This window comes from Rhinopithecus bieti, unplaced genomic scaffold (assembly GCF_001698545.2).
Source record: "Rhinopithecus bieti isolate Rb0 unplaced genomic scaffold, ASM169854v2 scaffold_12049, whole genome shotgun sequence".
Taxonomy (NCBI): domain Eukaryota; kingdom Metazoa; phylum Chordata; class Mammalia; order Primates; family Cercopithecidae; genus Rhinopithecus; species Rhinopithecus bieti.
The window spans coordinates 3,066,310-3,086,939 of record NW_016807278.1 but is presented as its reverse complement, the minus strand read 5'-3'; the positions used below and the strand labels follow the sequence as shown (position 1 = coordinate 3,086,939).

The 20,630-nt window shown below is 40.3% G+C and overlaps 1 protein-coding gene across 5 annotated transcripts in view; it reads left to right on the top strand.

Annotated features, from left to right (window-relative positions):
* Positions 1-18,202, top strand: part of MDM4 (MDM4 regulator of p53) — a 39,909-nt gene extending 21,707 nt beyond the window's left edge. For 3 of the 5 annotated variants that reach the window (XM_017881021.1, XM_017881022.1, XM_017881023.1), the window contains exons 6-11: positions 3,745-3,812; positions 4,524-4,623; positions 9,096-9,256; positions 10,838-10,987; positions 13,111-13,191; positions 15,418-18,202. In XM_017881021.1, the coding sequence (XP_017736510.1) occupies positions 3,745-3,812; positions 4,524-4,623; positions 9,096-9,256; positions 10,838-10,987; positions 13,111-13,191; positions 15,418-15,987 (1,130 nt within the window). In that variant the 3' untranslated portion in view covers positions 15,988-18,202. The remainder of the gene's footprint in view (positions 1-3,744; positions 3,813-4,523; positions 4,624-9,095; positions 9,257-10,837; positions 10,988-13,110; positions 13,192-15,417) is intronic. The other 2 variants (XM_017881024.1, XR_001887159.1) reach the window with 2 other exon arrangements.
* Positions 18,203-20,630: the final 2,428 nt, after the last annotated feature.

Below are 20,630 nucleotides of genomic sequence, written 5' to 3'. Positions count from 1 at the left end.
AAAAAGAAATGGGGTCTTGCTATGTTGCCCAGACTGATCTTGAACTCCTGGCCTCAAGTGATTCTTCCACTTCAGCCTCCCAAGGTGTTGGGATTACAGGCATGAGCCACCACGCCCAGACCTAAATCAATTCCTAATAAAGATTCATTCTTTAAAGGCAGAGAAAGAGACGTTGCTGTCATACTGAAACATGATTTTGAAGTTACTGAATTTTGAAGCCTGTTAGTCTCATTGAGTCATTTGCCCACTTCATATAGCTGTAAATTTGAGAGTGAAGATCCTGCAAATGATATGGCAGCTTTATTGAAATTCAGTCACTTGTGAAATAGCATGACTTTCCTGGGATAGTCACTAAAGGTTTGAGATACATGGAGGATTTTATAATTGCTGATCTACTTTTTCAGTAAAATTTGTTTTCGGATTCATCTGTTTTCTGAATATAATTCTCCCTTTTTTCCTCTCATTTCCTTTCTTGTACTTTCTCTGTAGAGTTTAACATGCCATATAAAGAATATTTTGCTGTTGGTTTTGTTTTGTTTGAGACAGGATCTCTCTGTTGCTCAGGCTAGAGTGCAGTGGCAAGATCTCGGCTCACTGCAACCTCTGCCTCTGTGGCACAAGCAATCCTCCCACCTCAGCCTCCCCAGTAGCTGGGACTACAGGAGTATGCCACCACACATGGCTAGTTTTTTGTATATTTTTTGTAGGTACAGGTTTTCCCCTTGTTGCCTAGGCTGGTCTTGAACTCCAGGACTCAAGCGATCCCCCTTCTTCGGCCTCCCAAAGTGTTGGGATGATAGGCGTAAGCCATCATGTTTGGCCCATTTTTATTCTTTAACTTGTCGTTTTGAAAATATTTCAGACTTAATAAAGTTGCAAAAGTATTGCATAGAGTTTCCCTATACCCTTTATCCAGAGTCCCCAAATGGTAACATCTTACATCATAATAGTATGATGATCAAAACCAGAAAATTGCCCTAAGTAATTCTGATTGGTTATCTGTTCTGACTTGCAATTGCTATGGTGCTTGTGGATGGCCATCTCTGTTGATTTTTATGATTTCGGTTGCTTGTGTTTTATTTGAAAGGACAAATGAGAGAAATGCTTTTCATGTAATCTATTTTATACCTTTGCAGATGGGGTAGACTTTTCTTTTCTTTTTTTTTTTTTTTTTTTTTTTGAGACGGAGTCTCGCTCTGTCGCCCAGGCTGGAGTGCAGTGGCTGGATCTCAGCTCACTGCAAGCTCCGCCTTCCGGGTTTACGCCATTCTCCTGCCTCAGCCTCCCGAGTAGCTGGGACTACAGGCGCCCGCCACCTCGCCCCGCTAGTTTTTTGTATTTTTTTTAGTAGAGACGGGGTTTCACCGTGTTAGCCAGGATGGTCTTGATCTCCTGACCTCGTGATCCGCCCGTCTCGGCCTCCCGAAGTGCTGGGACTACAGGCTTGAGCCACCGCGCCCGGCCTAGACTTTTCATTTTGATCAAGAAGATGACATTGTTTAAAATGGTAGTCCTTTTTTTTTTTTTGAGATGGAGTCTTGCTCTGTCACCCAGGCTGGAGTGCAGTGGCATGATCTCGGCTCACTGCAGCCTCTGCCTCCCAGGTTCACGCCGTTCACCTGCCTCAGCCTCCTGAGTAGCTGGCACTACAGGCGTCTGCTACCAGGCCTGGCTAATTTTTTATATTTTTAGTGGAGACTGGGTTTCACCATGTTAGCCAGGATGGTCTCGATCTCCTGACCTCGGACCTTGTGATTTGCTGGCCTCAGCCTCCCAAAGTACTGGAATTACAGGCATGAACCACTGCACCTAGCCTGAAATGGTAGTTCTTTCTAAATCATTTCTCCAAATTTTCCCATGTATACAAATGAAATAAATATGATGAATTTTGTGTGTGTGTATTAATTTTTGAGACTGAGTCTTGCTTTGTGGACCAGGCTGGAGTGCAGTGGTATGATCTCAGCTCACTGCAACCTCTGCTTCCTGGGTTCAAGTGATTCTCCTGCCTCAGCCTCCTGAGTAGGTGGGATTACAGGTGCACACCACCACGTCCGGCTAATTTTTGTGATTTTAGTAGAGATGAGGTTTCACCAGACTGGTGGGTTACCCAGAGTGGCCTCAAACTCCTGCACTCAAACGATCCACACACCTCGACCTCCCAAAGTTCTGGGATTACAGGTGTGAGCCACCACACCCGGCTGGTTTTAAAACTTCTTTTTTATATTGTGGTTTCCCCAGATAATTTATTTTTGCTTATAACTGTTTTAACCTAAGTAAGGTAGTAAGGCTTTATAAATATAAATGACAGTAATAGGATTGCTTTATTAAAGAATTGCTCCTGGCCGCATGTGGTGGCTCACGCCTGTAATGCCAGCACTTTGGGAGGCTGAGGTGGGTGGATCACAAAGTCAGGAGTTTGAGACCAGCCTGGCCAAGATGGTGAAACCGTGTCTCTACTAAAAATATAAAAATTAGCACCTATCATCGTAGCTACTTGGGAGGCACAGGCAGGAGAATCGCTTGAACCAGGGAGGTGGAGGTTGTAGTAAGCTGAGATTGTGCCACTGCTCTTCAGCCAGAGCAAGACTCTGTCTCAAACAAACAAAAAAATTGCTCCATCTGCATTATATGTTAATTGAACTTTGAAGATCACTGTGGTCAGAAAATGCCATCTCTCATTTTCATTGTCTCCATTTGTCTACAAAATGTTTCTGGAAATAATGTTTTAAAATTAGAATTTTGAAAATGCTTTTTCAGTAGAACTGCATTGACAGATAAGTTGTAGGATCTGTATCCTTCCTCTAGAAGCCTTTATTGGATGGTGATGATATTTTCCATATTTTATCTCTGAATCTGGTAGTGGTTGGTGAACCTGACCCACAGTAGACTTATTTTGGGTGTATCTCATTTACATAGCCTCAAATAGTGAATAGTCCAGATTATTAAATTGTTTGCAGCTTGATCTTTTCCTGTAGCCAAGTTTTTGTCTTTTGTTCTACTTGAAAAATTTCTTCGTAAGTCCTTGGAATACATCTCTTTTAGATTAATGTAATATCTAAGAATTTCTCTCTACTGGGTTGTTTTCCTTGCTTCTTTTATTGGCCTTGAGAAAACCTTATTTGCTGCTGCTTCTTAGGAAATGTTTATAGTAACTGGGAAAAATAAGATGATGAAAAAAATTAATTTATATACATGTGATGGTGATGGGAATTTCAACCATAAAATTATCCTTGACACTTAGAATGTCGCTTTAGATGAAGATACTATTGTTTTATGAAGCAAATGGGGAAAAATCCAGATTTTAAGATCTCATAACCCTGTATGACTTAACACTTGAAAATCAAAATTAAATTTAAATAGCCACGCACTTTTTTGCTGTTGTTTGTGAGTTAGGCGAATTCGGTAATATAGGAAGAGATGACAAAAATAGTCTCCATTGTGTCCTGCTTGGAGCCAATTTTCATATAAAAATTTAAAAGCTTGATATGGAAGAACATTTTACCTATTTTCACTTTTTTTTCCCAATTATATTTTGGTAATATATTTTGATATGGCCTGTCTTGGTCTTTGTCATTTTATCAATTTTGATTTTCCCTTGCAAATGAGAGCTTTGTCCAGCCAACATGGAGAAGTACATTTCTAGGGACTAAACCTGGCTCCCGGGTTGTTTGCTGAGGTCCTTTTTGTGTGGAAAGAATGGTTATTACCAGGGAAGGTTTTCCTTTTGTTTTACTTGCTATCCAGATGCTGCTCAGACTCTCGCTCTCGCACAGGATCACAGTATGGATATTCCAAGTCAAGACCAACTGAAGGTAAAATCACCACACGGTGACTTCTTTTGTTGTACAGAGTGGCCCCTTCTCTGTACCTATGGATCTTGGACTCCCAAGACCTTTCCCTGAATGTGGTAAGAATTTAATAAGAAAGGTTCTTGGGAGTTCACAGACCAGGGACAGAGTGAACCTTCTCTGTTCTGCCCATAACAGAGTTCCAGTCTCTGAACCTTTCTTTGGGATGTAGCACTTCTGATCTTCAGTTCTTCCAGTTGCATTTTTCTTTGGGTTTGTGTGTACCTGTGTGTGTGTGTTTGAGGAATTTGCTTTATTAGATTTTAATAGGCTTGTTGCAGTTAAGTTCATGTCAGGCCATTTCCTAAAGCTTCCCCAAACCTGGGGAAACTTTATAGTCATCTTGGTACATGTGAGAGTTTCATATGTTTTCTGAATTATGCCTAATTTTGTAGTAGACTTGAGGCTTTATACAGATAGCCTGTTTTTAACAGTAGATTTTGGCCTTTGTGTAGAGGTTTTTTTATCGCCCCAGGTTTGGGATTCTTCTAGCTTTGCTCACAGTGGGTTGAGGAGAGGTGTTGCCTTTATATGATGACTCTTGCGAACTTGAGTTCTCTTTCTTGTGTGTAACCCATTGTGTTGCACACTAACTGGTGAGCCAGAATGGAACTGCTACATCCCCTGGTCTCAGTTATTTCTACTGCACTGATGGACACTTTTCCCTTCTTTCAGCAAAGTGCAGAGGAAAGTTCCACTTCCAGAAAAAGAACGACAGAAGATGATATCCCCACACTGCCTACCTCAGAGCATAAATGCAGAAATTCTAGAGAAGGTATGTTTTGGATTAAGGCTATATGGACTTTTGTTCTCTTCCTCTTCACCCAACCTTTTTTTTTTTAATCTCTCCATATGTGAAGTAGGAGAGGCATATGTCATCATTTCTCATCCTTTACTGAAAACCTTTTTATCAGCCTAGTTACTACCGTCGTTAGCTTTGAAGATGGTAGTGCTCTTTTAGCAACCCATGAGTACTAGGATGGTGCGAGACCCTTCCATGAGCTAGTGTGTTACTAGAAAATAGCTATACATTTATTGATTTGCCACCAGGTGAATTTTCTATATACATGAATTCAGCTGCCTTAGACTTTTCAATCTTAGTATTCTTGTATGTATATGATTTGGTTAGAATTTTTATTTTGATTTGTCTACTTGAGGCAAAGGCTCATTTTCATACTTTTTTTTGAGTCAGAGTCTCGCTGGATCGCGCAGGTTGGAGTGCAGCAGTGCCATCTCAGCTTACTACAACCTCCACCTCCCTGGTTCAAGTGATTCTTGTGCCTCAGCCTCCTGAGTAGCTGAGATTACGGGTGTGTGCCACCACTCCTGGCTCTTTATTTATTTATTTATTTTGAGACAGAGTCTCGCTCTTGTTGCACAGGCTGAGTGCAATGGCGTGATTTCAGCTCACTGCAGCCTCCGCCCCCCAGGTTCAAGTGAATTCTCCTGCCTTAGCCTCTGGAGTAGCTGGGATTACAGGCGTGTGCCACCACACCTGACTAATTTTGTATTTTTAGTAGAGGTGGGGTTTCGCCATGTTGGTCAGGCTGGTCTCTAACTCCCAACCTCAGGTGATCTGCCTGCCTCGGCCTCCCAAAGTGCTGGGATTATAGGCGCACACCACCATGCCTGGCTAATTTTGGGGTTTTGTGATGTTGGCCAAGCTGGTCTCAAACTCCTGGCCTCAAATGATCTACCTGCCTCAGCCTCCTAAAGTGCTGGGATTAAAGGCGCGAGCCACTGCACCTGACCCAATTTTCACACATTTTGAAGTTTGCAAAGATGACATTATAAATATACTTAATCACAAAGCCAAGAATGAGATACAGGAAGCCTGGTATAAGTTGAGCATTCTAAATTTGAAATGTTGAGCATTCTCCGTTTGAAAGATGGTAATGCTCTTTTAGCAACCCATGAGTACTAGGATGGTGCAAGACCCTTTCAAAGGATCTTAGAATAAGTTGAGCATCCAAAATCTGAAAACTTTTTTTTTTTTTTTTTGAGACAGAGTCTTGCTCTTGTCACCAGGCTGGAGTGCAATGGTGCAATCTCAGTTCACTGCAGCCTCCACCTCCTGTGTTCAAGTGATTCTCCTGCCTCAGCCTCCTAAGTAGCTGGGATTACATGCGTGCACCACTATGCCCAGCAAATTTTTGTGTTCTTAGTAGAGACGGGGTTTTACCATGTTGGCCAGGGTGGGTTGATCTCATGACCTCGTGATCCACCCGCCTTGGCCTCCCAAAGTGCTGGGATTACAGGCATGAGCCACCACACCCAGCCTCTGAAAACTTTTTCACATGACACCACAAGTAGAAAATTTAACACCTGACCTCATGTGACAGGTTGCAGTGAAAACTTTGTTTCATGCACAGAATTATTTAAAATATTATATAAAACTACCTTCAGGCTATGTGTACAAGGTGTGCATGAAAACTTGGGTCCCATTGGCCGGGCGCAGTGGCTCACGCCTGTAATCCCAGCACTTTGGGAGGCCGAGGCGGGCGGATCATGAGGTCAGGAGATCGAGACCAATCGCTGGCTAAAACATGGTGAAACCCTGTTCTACTAAAAAAAACAAAAAGTTAGCTTGGACTGTTGTGCGGGCCCTGTAGTCCCATCTAATAACCTCAGGGTCTGAGGCAGGAGAATGGGTGAACCTGAGAGGCGGAGCCTTGCATGCAGTGAACCGAGATCGCGCCACTGCACTCCAGTCTGGGCGACACAGTGAGACTCTCTCAAAAAAAAAAAAAAAAAAAAAAAAAAAAAGAAAACTTGGGTGCCATCCCCAGGATATTTCATTACATATATGCAGATATTTCAAATCCAGAAAAATTGTTTTGCCCTTGGATGTTGGTCACCAGATCTTTGCCATTCCATTAGATATGCTGTGATCAGGCTAATGAGTTAATCCATATTTTCCCCAAAATTGTACTTTAAAAAACACTTTCTAGGCTGGGCGCAGTGGCTCATGCCTGTAATTCTAGCACTTTGGGAGGCTGAGGCGGGCAGATCACCTGAGGGCAGGAGTTCGAGACCAGCCTGGCCACCATGGTGAAACCCTGTTTCTATTAAAAATACAAAAATTAGCCAGACATGGTGGCAGGCGCCTGTAATCCCAGCGACTTGGGAGGCTGAGGCAGGAGAATTGCTTGAACTTGGGAGGCAGAGGTTGCAGAGCCGAGATCACGCCATTGCACTCCAGCCTGGGGGACAAGAGCAAGACATCGTCTCAAAAAACAAACAAACATTTTCTAAAATTAGTTTTTTGTTTTTGTTTCTCTTTTGGCGAAGATGTGTAAAATCATAAATTCCCCAGAGTCATTTTATGGCATGATGGCTTCTAGTCTAGGCATGTGGAACAATGGCAGGTTAAGCCTCTGGTTATGTCCGAGAATCTTTGGCTGCTGAAGTTATTTTAAAAGCTTAAATTAAATTTGAATAAGTTTATCATGCTGGATTGTTTTCTTTACATTTCATTTGAGCATAAACTGAATTTTGGTCTGCCTACTTTGTAACTATTCCAGTCTATATGATATTAAATGTGTAATTTTATTCCTTAATGCAAATCCTTGCTTATTTTATACTCAAAAGGCAATTTTAAGATGTATAAGAACATGGCTGGGCACTGTTAGAAAATCAAGGCTGGGCATGGTAGCTCGTGCCTGTAATCCCAGCACTTTGGGAGGCCGAGGCAGGAGGATTACTTGAGCTCAAGAGTTTGAGACCAGCTTGGGTAACATAATGAGACCTCGTCTCTACAAAAAATTAGCCCAGTGAAAAATTAGCTGGGCACGATGATGTGCACCAGTGGTCTCAGCCACTCAGGAGGCTGAGATGGAAGGATCACTTGAGCCCAAGACGTGGAGATTGCAGTGAACGGAGGTTGCAGTGAATCAATATCATGTCACAGCACTCCAGCCTGGGCAACAAAGTGGCACCCTGTCTCAAAAAAAAGTTGGGGGCAAGGGCAGGTATAAGAATAGCCAATTCAAGGGGGGATATGTAGTTTGTGATGAACATTTGAGAATAAATAATAGTATTTTCAGGAAGACCTATAGGTAGAAGGGACAGAATTTTTATTTGTGGAAAGAATGACCTATTTTCATTTCCTTCATAAGTTGTAGAGCTCGAGTAGGGAAGAATAACTTTAATATGGACCATTTCAAGAATTTGGTTTCTGATAATTTCAATAATGAATAAGTAGAAACATAATTGAAGTTTCCCTGGCCACAGATAAGCCTTTTAGTCAGCAATATTGACATAATTTATAAGTAAATAGGGTAACCTTATGTTCTGGCAAGGACTCATGTATTGCAGAAATTCTTTCACAATAGGTACTTCAGCACACATTAATGCCCATGGTTGCTTTGGGCAGGCCTGATGTATTGGGAAGATGTAGAAGAGAATGAGAAAGTAAGAAAGGAGCAGCAGAGCACAACAAAAGACTGGAGTCTGGGAAAGAAAAGAATATCATGTGATAACAACAGACTTATGTTATTAGCAGCCCTCAGTGTCATTCAGATGTACAACGTGAGATCTTTTACTTGAAATAATGTGGGGTCTTAGTATTTGTGGTATGTCTAGATACTTAGCTCTAAGAGCCCATTGATCCAGCAAGGGCGTATGTACGTCTTTGGACAACCTAGAGTTTAGTATTTTATAGTGGTTGTTACCCACTAAAACATACGAATTACTGAGAAATGACCCAGAATATGTGGTATCAGTGAGATGGCCTGGACAACCTTGTGATCACCTATTATGGTTTGTATTGCCTTGCTTTGATCTTAAGGGTTAGACCACTATGTTACCATCATTTGCATTGCTATTAATCAAATTATTATCAGGTACTATGTACTAGAGCAAGTAATTCTATAGTTTATACATGGTAGGAGTGTTTAAAATGCCAGTAAATGACCATTTAGAAATTCTTTTAGAACAAGGTCATTGTTCAGATACTTTTAGAGTCTTTTTTTTTTTTTCCTGTCTTCTCGTAGAAGACAATGCTTTTAGAGTTTAGACTTGATAAACGATGATCTACTTGTAGTGTCATTACTTGGTGATGAAGCCTAAACAAGGGAGGAGATTTGAGCTCTGCCGCTAAAACAGATACTTGATTTCTGGTTCTTTCTTTCTTAGAACAAGAATTTCTTTTTACCTGTTTGGTAAAGAAGTTTTAAGTATTTTAAAGATAGTCTTGGTTATTACGTATTGTGCATAGTTATCATCCTTTTCATTTGACTTCTGTAGATGGAGACTTAATTGAAAATTTAACCCAAGATGAGACATCTAGGCTGGACCTTGGATTTGAGGAGTGGGATGTAGCTGGCCTGCCTTGGTGGTTTTTAGGAAACTTGAGAAGCAACTATACACCTAGAAGTAATGGCTCAACTGATTTACAAACAAATCAGGTAAATTTCACATTTGAAGGGGAGTGTGTTTTTTTTTCTTTTGAAAGGGTAACATTCTTGGTTACTCTTGACCACACATTATATTCTCTAAGAATTCTTATTTACTCTTATGGCGTTAAATACCATCTGTATGCATGTGATACCCAAATCTGTATCTCTAGTCCTTACCTCTTCCCTAAATGCCCAACTTCAGTTTCCAGATGCCTGTTTAACTAACAACTCTACTTAGAGGATTTGACATTGAACAATTTCAAAATGGAGCTTTTGGCTGTGCGTAGTGGCTCATGCCTGTAATCTCTGGGAGTCTCAGCCTATAACACTGGGAGGCCGAGACAGGAGGATTGCTTGAGCCCAGAAGTTTGAGACCAGCCTGAGCAACATAGATGCCATCTTTACAAAACATAAAAAATTAGCCAGGCGTGGTGGCATGCGCCTGATTTACTATAGTAATAACTGATTCAGCCCCCTCCTTCCTCACTTCCTGTCATTCTTCTTGTTCACTACATGTGTTTTGGATATACCAGGCTCCTTTCTGACCCTGTAGCCCAAAATTCCTTCCTTCCTCAGGCACCTTAAGTTTATTCTTTACTCTTTCTGGAACTCTCTTCCCCCATATTATTTCTTTGCCTTCTCATGATTTAGGACTCAAATGTAATTTCTTCAAAGAGGTCATTCCTGGCCGCTAAGGCTATTACGTTACACAGTTCCAGTAGGTTCCATTCACTTTTTGTTTTGGAGCTGTGTAGTTATAGGTGGTGGCCCTGCAAAACCATCCCCTAGTTAAAATAGCCTCCTCTTTAGCCACTCTTCTCTTTTATCCTATTTTATTCTCCATAGCACTTCTCACTTTGTAAAAATATTGCTATATTTTATATTTGTGTTGTCTGTTTACCACTGAAATGTAAGGCCAGAGCTTTTGTATTGTTCACCACTTTTTCCATTACCTAGTACCTAGAACAGTATGTGGCACATAATAGGTATTCAGTGAGTATTTGTTTAATAAATGAATGAGTATATAAGAGTGGCAGAATAATAAATTGTCTCTCATGGATGTTGTAGAAAAGCATGTCATGAAATACTCATAGATGAATGCAGAAAGAAAGTTCTGTATGGAGTTCAGAAAGTGTCAGGACAAAAGGTTTGGGTGACCATCAGTATTTCTCATATTTCTTTAATAAGCATCCTTGACATTTTAAGGGAAAGAATATTTCAGAACTAATGGAATGTTTTCTAGCTTCTTAGAGTGTCACCTGTAGAAGGGAATTTAGGGAACAGATTCTATTTACTTGAGCAACTACAAGTCCTTACCTTTTAAACTCTTCAGTACTGTTTCTCAGGTGTTATACCTGATTGAGTGTTAAAAGAGGAAAGTCTATGCCTGGCACTATTATATCCATCCACTAGTTTACCCATAGTAGGTATCAAGTAGATATGTGTTGAATGAATACATGTCCACTGAATAAAGGCAAGATGTTCTTTGGCGATGTAGTGTGATGACATTGAGTTTTGGGTTTATTTGTGTTGTTTCAACGTCTGATAAACCTCTGAATACAGAAACTCATGTTTGTTTTTTTCTATTAGGATGTGGGTACTGCCATTGTTTCAGATACTACAGATGACTTGTGGTTTTTGAATGAGTCAGTATCAGAGCAGTTAGGTGTTGGAATAAAAGTTGAAGCCGCTGATACTGAACAAACAAGTGAAGAAGTAGGGAAAGTAAATGACAAAAAGGTATGTTGTGGAAAAATTCCATGTTGATTCTGTTTGTGTGCTCATAGTATAATCTGTTCAGATCTCTTTGTATCTCTTTGTACAACAGATTGCTTACATAATCCCCTTTTAACTTTAATGAATTTTCAATGCAATTTTAAGATTCACATTAAGTGTTAAGTTAACCAGGGCTGCCTTAAAAGCCCCTACTTAGTCAAAAGCAGTAAGCTATTCTTTTTTTCCCCTGCTTATAGCAACTAGCTATCTTTTTTCTCCCTTTGCTAACAAGGTAAGGTGCTAATCAAGCTTGTCTAACCCACAGCCTGTGAACCACATGCGGCCCAGAACAGCTTTGAATCAACACAAATTCATAAATTTTTTAAAAACATTCTGAGTTTTCTTGTGATTTTTTTTTCCCTTTTAGCCCATCAGTTATCATTAGTGTTAGTGTATTTTATGTGTGACCCAAGATAATTCTTCCAGTGTGACCCAGGGAAGCCAAAAGATTGGACACTCCTGTTCTAAATGAACAGCAGTCTGTAGGAGAAAACTTATTTCTTGGAAATCTTGATAGCTTCCATAGCCATTTTATACCTAAATGGAAAGATAAGATTATTTCTTTGTAGCTATTTTAGAGTTAAAATAGTAGAAAAGAGGGGAGATTGAACTCTGAGTACATATGGCATGTACTCATGAAGTACTCATACATATAGTGTGTACTTATGTACAGATGAAGAGTCATACAGGCAACTTGCTGAAGACTCAGAAGAAATTGGGGAGGAGATCCAGTGGCCAGGATGTAGAATAGTGTTGGTAAACATCCATTGAATAAATACAGCAAAAAAAACCAGACCTAAATTGGGTCATCTTTTTTATTTATTTAAGGGATTTTCATAGGAATTTTGAGTTCCTGAAGGATACCCTAGTATATTCGTTGTAGTCAAATGGTGCTTGGGTTCTCTTAGACTAGTTATATGGGTAGCATTAGAAGAAATGCAGGTGGCTTGAATTAAGACAAAAGTGACATTTGGAAACTTTTATTTATTTATTTTTGAGATGGGATCTCACTGTTTTGCCCAACCTGGTCTTAAACTTCTTAGCTCAAGTGGTTCTTCCACTTCAGCCTCCTAAGTAGTTGGGGTCACAGGCATGTGCAACCATACTTGGGCTAGGAAATTTTTATAGAGAGAGATGGGACTTAAAATACTTGACCGTTTTTGAGAAGGTTGCTGTATAGAGGTTCATAATGGTTTCCTAATTGGTTTTATTCCCTTTATTGGACCACAAAACTAGGGCTTTAAATTTTTAAATTCTAAATTTTAAAATTTAGAACACTCCTCACTTTTGAAATGGACTTTTTTTGTTTGTTTCTGTTTATATGGGCATGTTTTTATAGGACAGCCAGAGTATCACATAACTGGTTTTACTTTTGAATGTGAAAAGTAAAATTTTAAAATATTTTGTTTCATTTTCCTGTCTGCTTAGATAAAATTTTCATGTTTAACAATTTGGAGCTTTTCTACTCTGAAATTATTTATTTATTTATTTATTTATTTTTAAATTGTTTTAGAGATAAGCTCTTACTCTGTCACCCAGCCTAGAGTGCAGTGGTGAGATCATAGCTTACTGCAAGCTGGAACTCTTGGGTTCAAGCAGTTCTCTTGTCTCAGCCCCCAAGTAGCTGGGACTACAGGTGTGCACCACCACACCTGGCTAATTTTTAAAATTTTTTGTAGAGACAGGGTCTTGCTTTCTTGCCTAGGCCAGTTTCAAACTCCTGGGCTCAAGCGATCCTCCTGCCTTGGCCTCCCAAAGTGCTGAAATTATAGGAACCTGGCTGTGAAATAGCTACCATGCCCAGCTATTTTCTCTAAAGTCATAAATATGGGCATCTTCTCTCTTCTGAATGCAAAATTTATTTGGTAACCCTTCTGGGTGCTTTTCTCTCGTTTGTGCTACTACTGAAATGCCAACTAGATGTACAGAATAATGTGTTTGGTCTTGCATTTAAGCTGTCTCCTTAAGTGCTAGAGATGGGAGCAGAATGTGAGTTTTAAATTGAAGCAGTTGTCTTTTTTGCTTTTAGGTAATTAGCCTCATCTGAAACAAGTGAACATTACTAATGAGATGTTTTGCCTTCACAGGTGATTGAAATGGGAAAAAATGATGACCTTGAGGACTCTAAGTCCTTAAGTGATGATACTGATGTAGAAGTTACCTCTGAGGTATGAATCTCTAGCTAAAGCTATTTTGCACCAGCCCCATCTTCAGATGATGTAATCCCAGCAGTTCATTTGTGTTGAAGAGTGCTGCTTTTCCCCCCATTTCTGTCTCCCTTGCATAGTTGCTAAGTGATGTTGATTTCTTTACGTCTTTTAAGAGGTTTTTATTAGAACTTAAGAAGGGAAAGGGATAATTTGATCTTAACCTCTCCCTACCTTGAAAAGGATGAGATAAATGCCTCTGTGTGCCTTTCTCCCTGCCATCAAATCTCTTTGGAGACACAAAGTTATTCAAAATAATCCTGCCCTGCTTTCCCTGACTCAACACCTCTCTGCAATCCAAAGACAGACCCATAGGCTATCTAAAATTATTTGTTGAGTATAAAAATAATATTGTCATTGTTTTCTTAAAAAGAAGCAAATGGAAAACAGCTTAATTTCCACACAGATTAGTATTAATGGAGGACTAGTAAAGAATATTTGATATTCCGCTCTTAGGTTAATAGGAATGGATTTGTCACTAGTTGACAACTGAAGTCTAGACCCAAATGTATACCTTGCTTTTTTCTTGCTATTTCCCCATGTTTCTTTTAGTCTTGCCACAGGTAACACACTGTGGGAAAAAGGTTGGTGGAGGAAGGATAAGAAGGGGATTTTACATTTTGCTGCTTGGAAAGAGAAACATTTTTAGATTGTTTCTGGTGTTGATCCTTCCCCTAATCCCACCACACCACTGTTGATCATTATGGTAGTTCATTGCCAATTATCTGTGTGTAGCTTAGTAATAAAGTGAAATATATTGGTCCAGTAAGTGTTCTTGACCATAATACAAATAACAGAGATAAATGTTTCCATCTGTTTTTTTTGAGATGGAGTTTCACTTTTGTTGCCAAGGTTGGAGTGCAATGGCACAATCTCGGCTCACTGCAACCTCCGCCTCCTGGGTGCAAGCGATTCTCCTGCCTCAGCCTCCCGAGTAGCTGAGATTACAGGCATGTGCTACCACGCCCGGCTAATTTTGTATTTTTAGTAGAGATGAGGATCTCCATGTTGGTCAGGCTGGTCTCAAACTTCTGACCTCAGGTGATCCGCCTGCCTTGGCCTCCCAAAGTGCTGGGGTTACAGGCATGAGCCACCACTCCTGGCCATGTTTCCATCTTAATCAGACTTGTGACTACTTGGGCGCAGAAAACCTATTAAGCAAATGGACTGTATTTCATCAAATCAAAGATGCCATTGAATTTAATAAGCCCTATTTTATATCCTACTAAGAAAAAGTGATGTAATTTAAACTATGGCACACCATCAGTCACGAATTCCAAATCTTTACGAAGTTCCTTGGATTATTTGTATAGCATTTTAGATGAGATTGGAAGATTTAGACTGGCAAGAGTGTTTTGAGGCCGTCTGGAGTCAGTTTAACACATGGTTGTGCCCTGGCCCCTCAGTCTGGACAATTTAGTTATGACTTCTAGACTTGAAGTGCTTGGCCTTTGACCTGAAAGTAATCAAGTTCAGCTTATGTGAAATCATTGTTCCTGTCAAAGCCAGGCAGTTAACCACATTAAATATTCTTACTTGTTCCCCGTAGCTATTTTTGAATTAAGCAAAGCATTTAAAATTGATTGAGATCTAGAATCTCCTAATTTGAATTTGGAAAAGTAGGGAAAAATTACTTGGCATTCAAGGAAAAGAACATTTATTTTTCAGAGGGCATGATTTAGGCATGCGATTATACCTATAATCCTGGGTACAATGAGAGTGCATGAGTAAATTTAGTAGTTTTCAAAGCTCATCTGTTTTAGCTGTCTTTTTTGCCAAATTTCATAACATTTGCTATTAGTGTAGAAAACAATGACAGAGTCTTCGTTCTTCAGCCTCTTGCCTGATAAAGGAGTAAGTTGTGCAAAAGAAAGTAACTCCAAAGAAGCTCATAAGGTACCGCAGACAATGTAAATTTCACTGAGATGAGGTAGAAAGCCAGAATAATTTAACTTTCTTAAAGATAGCTATATCAGATTTTGGCTTGAATATAGCAGTTGTGGCACTATTGGTGTAAAACTTCCAAAGACTTTCCTTCATGTGGCTATGGAATTTGCTCAAATCCTAGGCTAGATCACTGGTGTGAAATAGCTTAGTGAGAGGATGTGAATGAATTTGGCCTCCTTTCCTTTTTCTCAGCATCATATTAACCCCCCGAGTATTAATTGGCTTCACTTGTCTTTGTAGGACGAGTGGCAGTGTACTGAATGCAAGAAATTTAACTCTCCAAGCAAGAGGTACTGTTTTCGTTGTTGGGCCTTGAGGAAGGATTGGTATTCAGATTGTTCAAAGTTAACCCATTCTCTCTCCACATCTGATATCACTGCCATACCTGAAAAGGAAAATGAAGGAAATGATGTCCCTGATTGTCGAAGAACCATTTCGGCTCCTGTCGTTAGGCCTAAAGATGTATATATAAAGAAAGAAAATTCCAAACTTTTTGATCCTTGCAACTCGGTGGAATTCTTGGATTTGGCTCACAGTTCTGAAAGCCAAGAGACCATCTCAAGCACGGGAGAACAGTTAGATAACCTTTCTGAACAGAGAACAGATACAGAAAACATGGAGGATTGCCAGAACCTCTTGAAGCCGTGTAGCTTATGTGAGAAAAGACCACGAGACGGGAACATTATTCATGGGAGGACGGGCCATCTTGTCACTTGTTTTCACTGTGCCAGAAGACTAAAGAAGGCTGGGGCTTCATGCCCTATTTGCAAGAAAGAGATTCAGCTGGTCATTAAGGTTTTTATAGCATAATGGTAGTAGAACATAAAAATACGTTTCTTCAATTCACTTACACATTGTTTAAAAATCAATCCTTTATTTAATTTTATTTCCTACCTGTCAGAATGTTCTTAGCCATCAAAATCCGAGGTAGCTGTAGGAAAAGTACTGGAGCTAACAATGAAGAACAGAAGTAATCTGATTAGTCAAATTATGAAGTGCCGTGGATTACTTTATGCAGCAGTCAGGTACATAGGTAGGTGAACCCAAAAGAAAAACTGAAAAACAAGAGATTTCTTCTATGCCCATTTACAGTGTTGAGGTATAATTAACATGATAAAGTGTTTCCTTGTAACGAGTTGTAGAAATCTGAGTAACCACCCAAAAAAGCAATAGAACATTTCTGTCACCCCAAAATACTGCGTTCTGCCACTTTTCAGACAGTCCTTCAGGTATTTCATGGCTCTCACCCTAGATTATTTTTTTTTGCACTTTTTTTTTCGAGGGTATAGAGGAGGTGTGGGGTGACAGGGTCTGTCTTGTTCTGTCTCCCAGGCTGAAGTGCAGTGCAGTGCATGGCTCACTGCAGCCTTGGTCTCCTGAGAATAAGTGAGAATAAGTGGTCTGTCTCCTGAGAATAAGTGGCCTCCTGAGAATAAGTGAGAATAAGTGTTCTGTCTCCTGAGAATAAGTGAGAATAAGTGTTCTGTCTCCTGAGAATAAGTGGTCTTCCCACTTCAGCCTCCTGAATAGCTGAGACTGTAGACTAGCATAACCACACTAGCTAATTTTTTGTGGAGATGAAGTCCCACTATGTTGCCCAGGCTGGTCTCGAACTCCTGGACTCAAACAGTCCTTCCACCTCAGCCTTCCAAAGTGCTGGGATTATAGTAATGAGCCACCTAGTCTGGCCCTTTTGCAAGACTTTAATCTGACATCTAAATTTTTGAAATTTAAGTACTTATAAAGGATATACTATCCAACATATATATGTGCTTTAAAGATTTTTTTTTTTTTTTTTTTTTTTTGAGAGACAGGGTCTCACTTTGTCATCCAAGCTGGAGTGCAGTGGTGCAAACATGGCTCACCTCCTGGGCTCAAGTGCTCCAGCTTCAGCTTCCCTCACAGGCATTTACTGTCTCACCCAGCTAATTAAAAATATTTGTAGACGGCGTCTCATTATGTTGCCCAGGCAGGTCTCGAACTCCTGGGTTTAGGTGATTCCCCTGCCTCAGCCTCCCAAAGTGTTGGGCTTATAGCCATAAGCCACTATGCTTGGCTTAAAGATATTTTTATGAAAGCCCTGGGGCTATAGATCTAGCTGATTAACTTTATAGAAAAAGTCCTGTCATATAAACTGGCAAAGCCTGTTCTCAGTTTAATTAGCCAAATCAGACTTAACTTCAGTCAGAACATGTCTTGGTTTTAATTCAGATAAATGCACAAACATACTTCTCTGGCACAGCCTTCAGAAGGATCAGTTCCTTTTTTTTTTTTTTCTTTCTAGACAGAGTCTTGCTCTGTCGCCTAGGCTGGAGTACACTGGCACAATCACAGTTCACTGCAGCCTCGACCTCCCAGATCCAAGCAGTCCTCACACCTAAGCCTCCCAAGTAGCTGGAACTATAGGCGCATGCCACCATGCCCAGCTGATTTTTGTATTTTTTGTACAGATAGCATTTTGCCCTGTTGCCCAGGCTGGTCCCAAACTCCTAGCCTCAAGCAACCCTCCTGCCTCAGCCTCTCAAAGTGCTAGGATTATAGTCCTGAGCTACTGCCCCCTACCCTCTTTGCCTCTTAGGAGTCATTTAGATTTTTTTTTTTTTTTTTGATCCTTTTGTTTAGTGCCTCTGGAGCTGCTTACACCATATTTAAGTTGGTTTCCATAGAGCTATGCATGTATCCTTACCCCATGGGAAAATGTTGGTGTATTCTCAAGGGTATGCATGTGTCATTTTGGAGACCAAGACCCTAGAACTGTCAAACTTAAGGATCACAAAAATCACAAGGGTTGCTTGTTAAAAATGCCCAAACCCCAGAGACTGATCCCTGAGATCTGGACCAGGAATTTGCATTTGAACAAGTGTTTTTGGAATCTCTATGCAAGTTTTATACAGAACATGCTTTTGGAATCCTTGCCCTAGACAGGAGTGTCCAATCTTTTGGCTTCCCTGGTCCACATTGGAAGAAGAAGAATTGTCTTGGACCACACATAAAATACACTAACACTAGCAATAGCTGATGAGCTTAAAAAAAAAATTGTGGGCCGGGTGTAGTGGCTCATGTCTGTAATCCTAGCACTTTGGGAGGCTGACGCGGGTGAATCACCTGAGGTCGGGAGTTCAAGACCAGCCTGACCAACACAGAGAAACTCCATCTCTACTAAAAATACAAAAAATTAGCCGGGCATGGTGGCACATGCCTGTAGTCCCAGCTACTCAGGAGGCTGAGGCAGAAGAATTGCTTGAACCTGGGAGGTGGAGGTTGCGGTGAGCTGAGATTGCGCCATTGCACCCCAGCCTGGGCAACAATAGCGAAACTCTGTCTCAGAAAAAAAAAAATCTCATAATGTTGTTGTTATTGTTTTTGTTTGTTTGTTTTAGAGACGGCGTCTCACTCTGTTGCCCAGGCTAGAGTGCAATGGCACGATCTGTGCTCACCGCAACCTCTGCCTCCTGGGTTCAAGTGATTCTCTTGCCTCAGCCTCCCAAGTAGCTGGGACTACAGGCACATACCACCATGCCCGGCTAATTTTTGTATTTTTAGTAGAGATGGGGTTTCACTATGTTGGCCAGGCTGGTCTCAAACTCCTGATCTCATGACCCACACCCCTCGGCCTCCCGAAGTGCTGGGATTATAGGCGTGAGCCACCGCACCCAGCCAAGTTATAATTTTTAATAAAACTTACGAAGAATTACTTATGTTTATAGATATTTCATCTTAATTTGGCATATCATTGCCCAGGAAAGAATCCTCTTATGCTACTCAGCTTTACTCCTGTTCCTGCTTGCTCATCAGGTTTTTCACTGCTTCTGTTAGCACTAAGTACTTAGGTGATCGTAAGCTATGTTCTTGAGCCGAATTTCATCTTCACTTATAGGAAACTTTATTTCTTTCCTTTTTTTTTTTTAATTTGAGATGGAGTTTTGCTCTTGTCGCCCAGGCTGGAGTGCAATGGAGTGCTTGGCTCACTGCAACCTCCACCTCCCAGTTTCAGATGATTCTTCTGCCTCAGCCTCCCAAGTAACTGGGATTACAGATGTGCACCACCATGTCTGGCTAATTTCGTATTTTTAGTAGAGATGGTTCCACCTTGTTGGTCAGGCTGGTCTCGAACTCCTGACCTCAGGTCTTCCACCCACCTTGGCCTCGCAAAGTGCTGGGATTACAGGCGTGAGCCACAGTGCCCAGCTTAAACTATTTTCGTGATCTGTTTTTGATTTTGTTCTTTTTTCCTTGCCACTGCGGTACAGATTTTTTTTACTCACTGCCACTAAACTAAAGCAAGGCATAGTTTATATGTGAAGTGTTCAGAGTTTACTGCTATAAGGAAACTTCCAAATACTGACATTCACCTTTTAGCTGTAGTTATTGGGACCATGGGCTCTGGTTTTCTGGAGACTGCCAGTTTGCTCCCTTCTGCATCCCACCTGGTTTGTTTCTGTCTGTCCCCTTTCATTTTCAAATGTCTTCATTTGGATGATAAATTATATGGTTACCTAGTTATAGGTAAGCCATGTTCAAGTTGAAATCTTGATGGTGAGGAAAGATCTGTGTCATTGGAGCTCATTGTTTCTGCTGCAATGTGCCATAGACTATGAATAATGAAATCATAGCACATTACCATCAGAATTCTTGTTTTAGTTGTCATTTAAATTAATATTTATGATTGTTATCTTGGGCAAAAAGTTTGGAGAAGAGATGACAAATCATTAGAACAACGATGAATTTCAGTATTATGGCTAAAAAGTTCTGTCTCAATATTAACTCACTCTCCTTGCAGTGTACTTAACAGTAATTGGTATGTTTTTTTATTTAATGCTTAAATCAGACTTTATAAAAATCTTAAACCAGGCCTTTAATATGGTATGCCATTTCCACAGTCTACCAATGGAATAATATGGGCTTCTAATCTTAGGCTTCTACAATGGATTGAAGTTGAGCCATGCCAGCCTCTGCACTGCCACTAATTTGTATAATACAAGATTGAGTCACTGCCAAGCATTTGAAATATGCGGTTGTGTTTTAATTATAATTTATGTATAGTTAGATGTATGTAATGCATTGTGTGATGTTATTTGGTTTGTAAGAATTTATTTTTAAGGGTCACGGCCATTTGTAATATTTTTGTGTGTGTAAATTCAATGCAATGTTGGCTCCCTTGAAAAGTCACTGATATATTGGTGCATGTTCTTCTGTTCCATAATACAAAGCTATGTAATGTTACCTCTTGACTCACTTTTGAAAGGAAGACAATTGTTGATGAGATATTTGAATTTTTTCCCCTCAGAATTATGTGAATTTCTGATATATGGCTTTAGATACTGTGAATCTGTTTTCCATTTAGTCAGTTATCTGCTTAAATTGTTCAGAATTACATCCTAAGGAGCAGTTTGTTCTGATGGTTCTCCCACTCATGAGTGTGCATGTGTGCAAGCACGTTTTGATCCTGATGC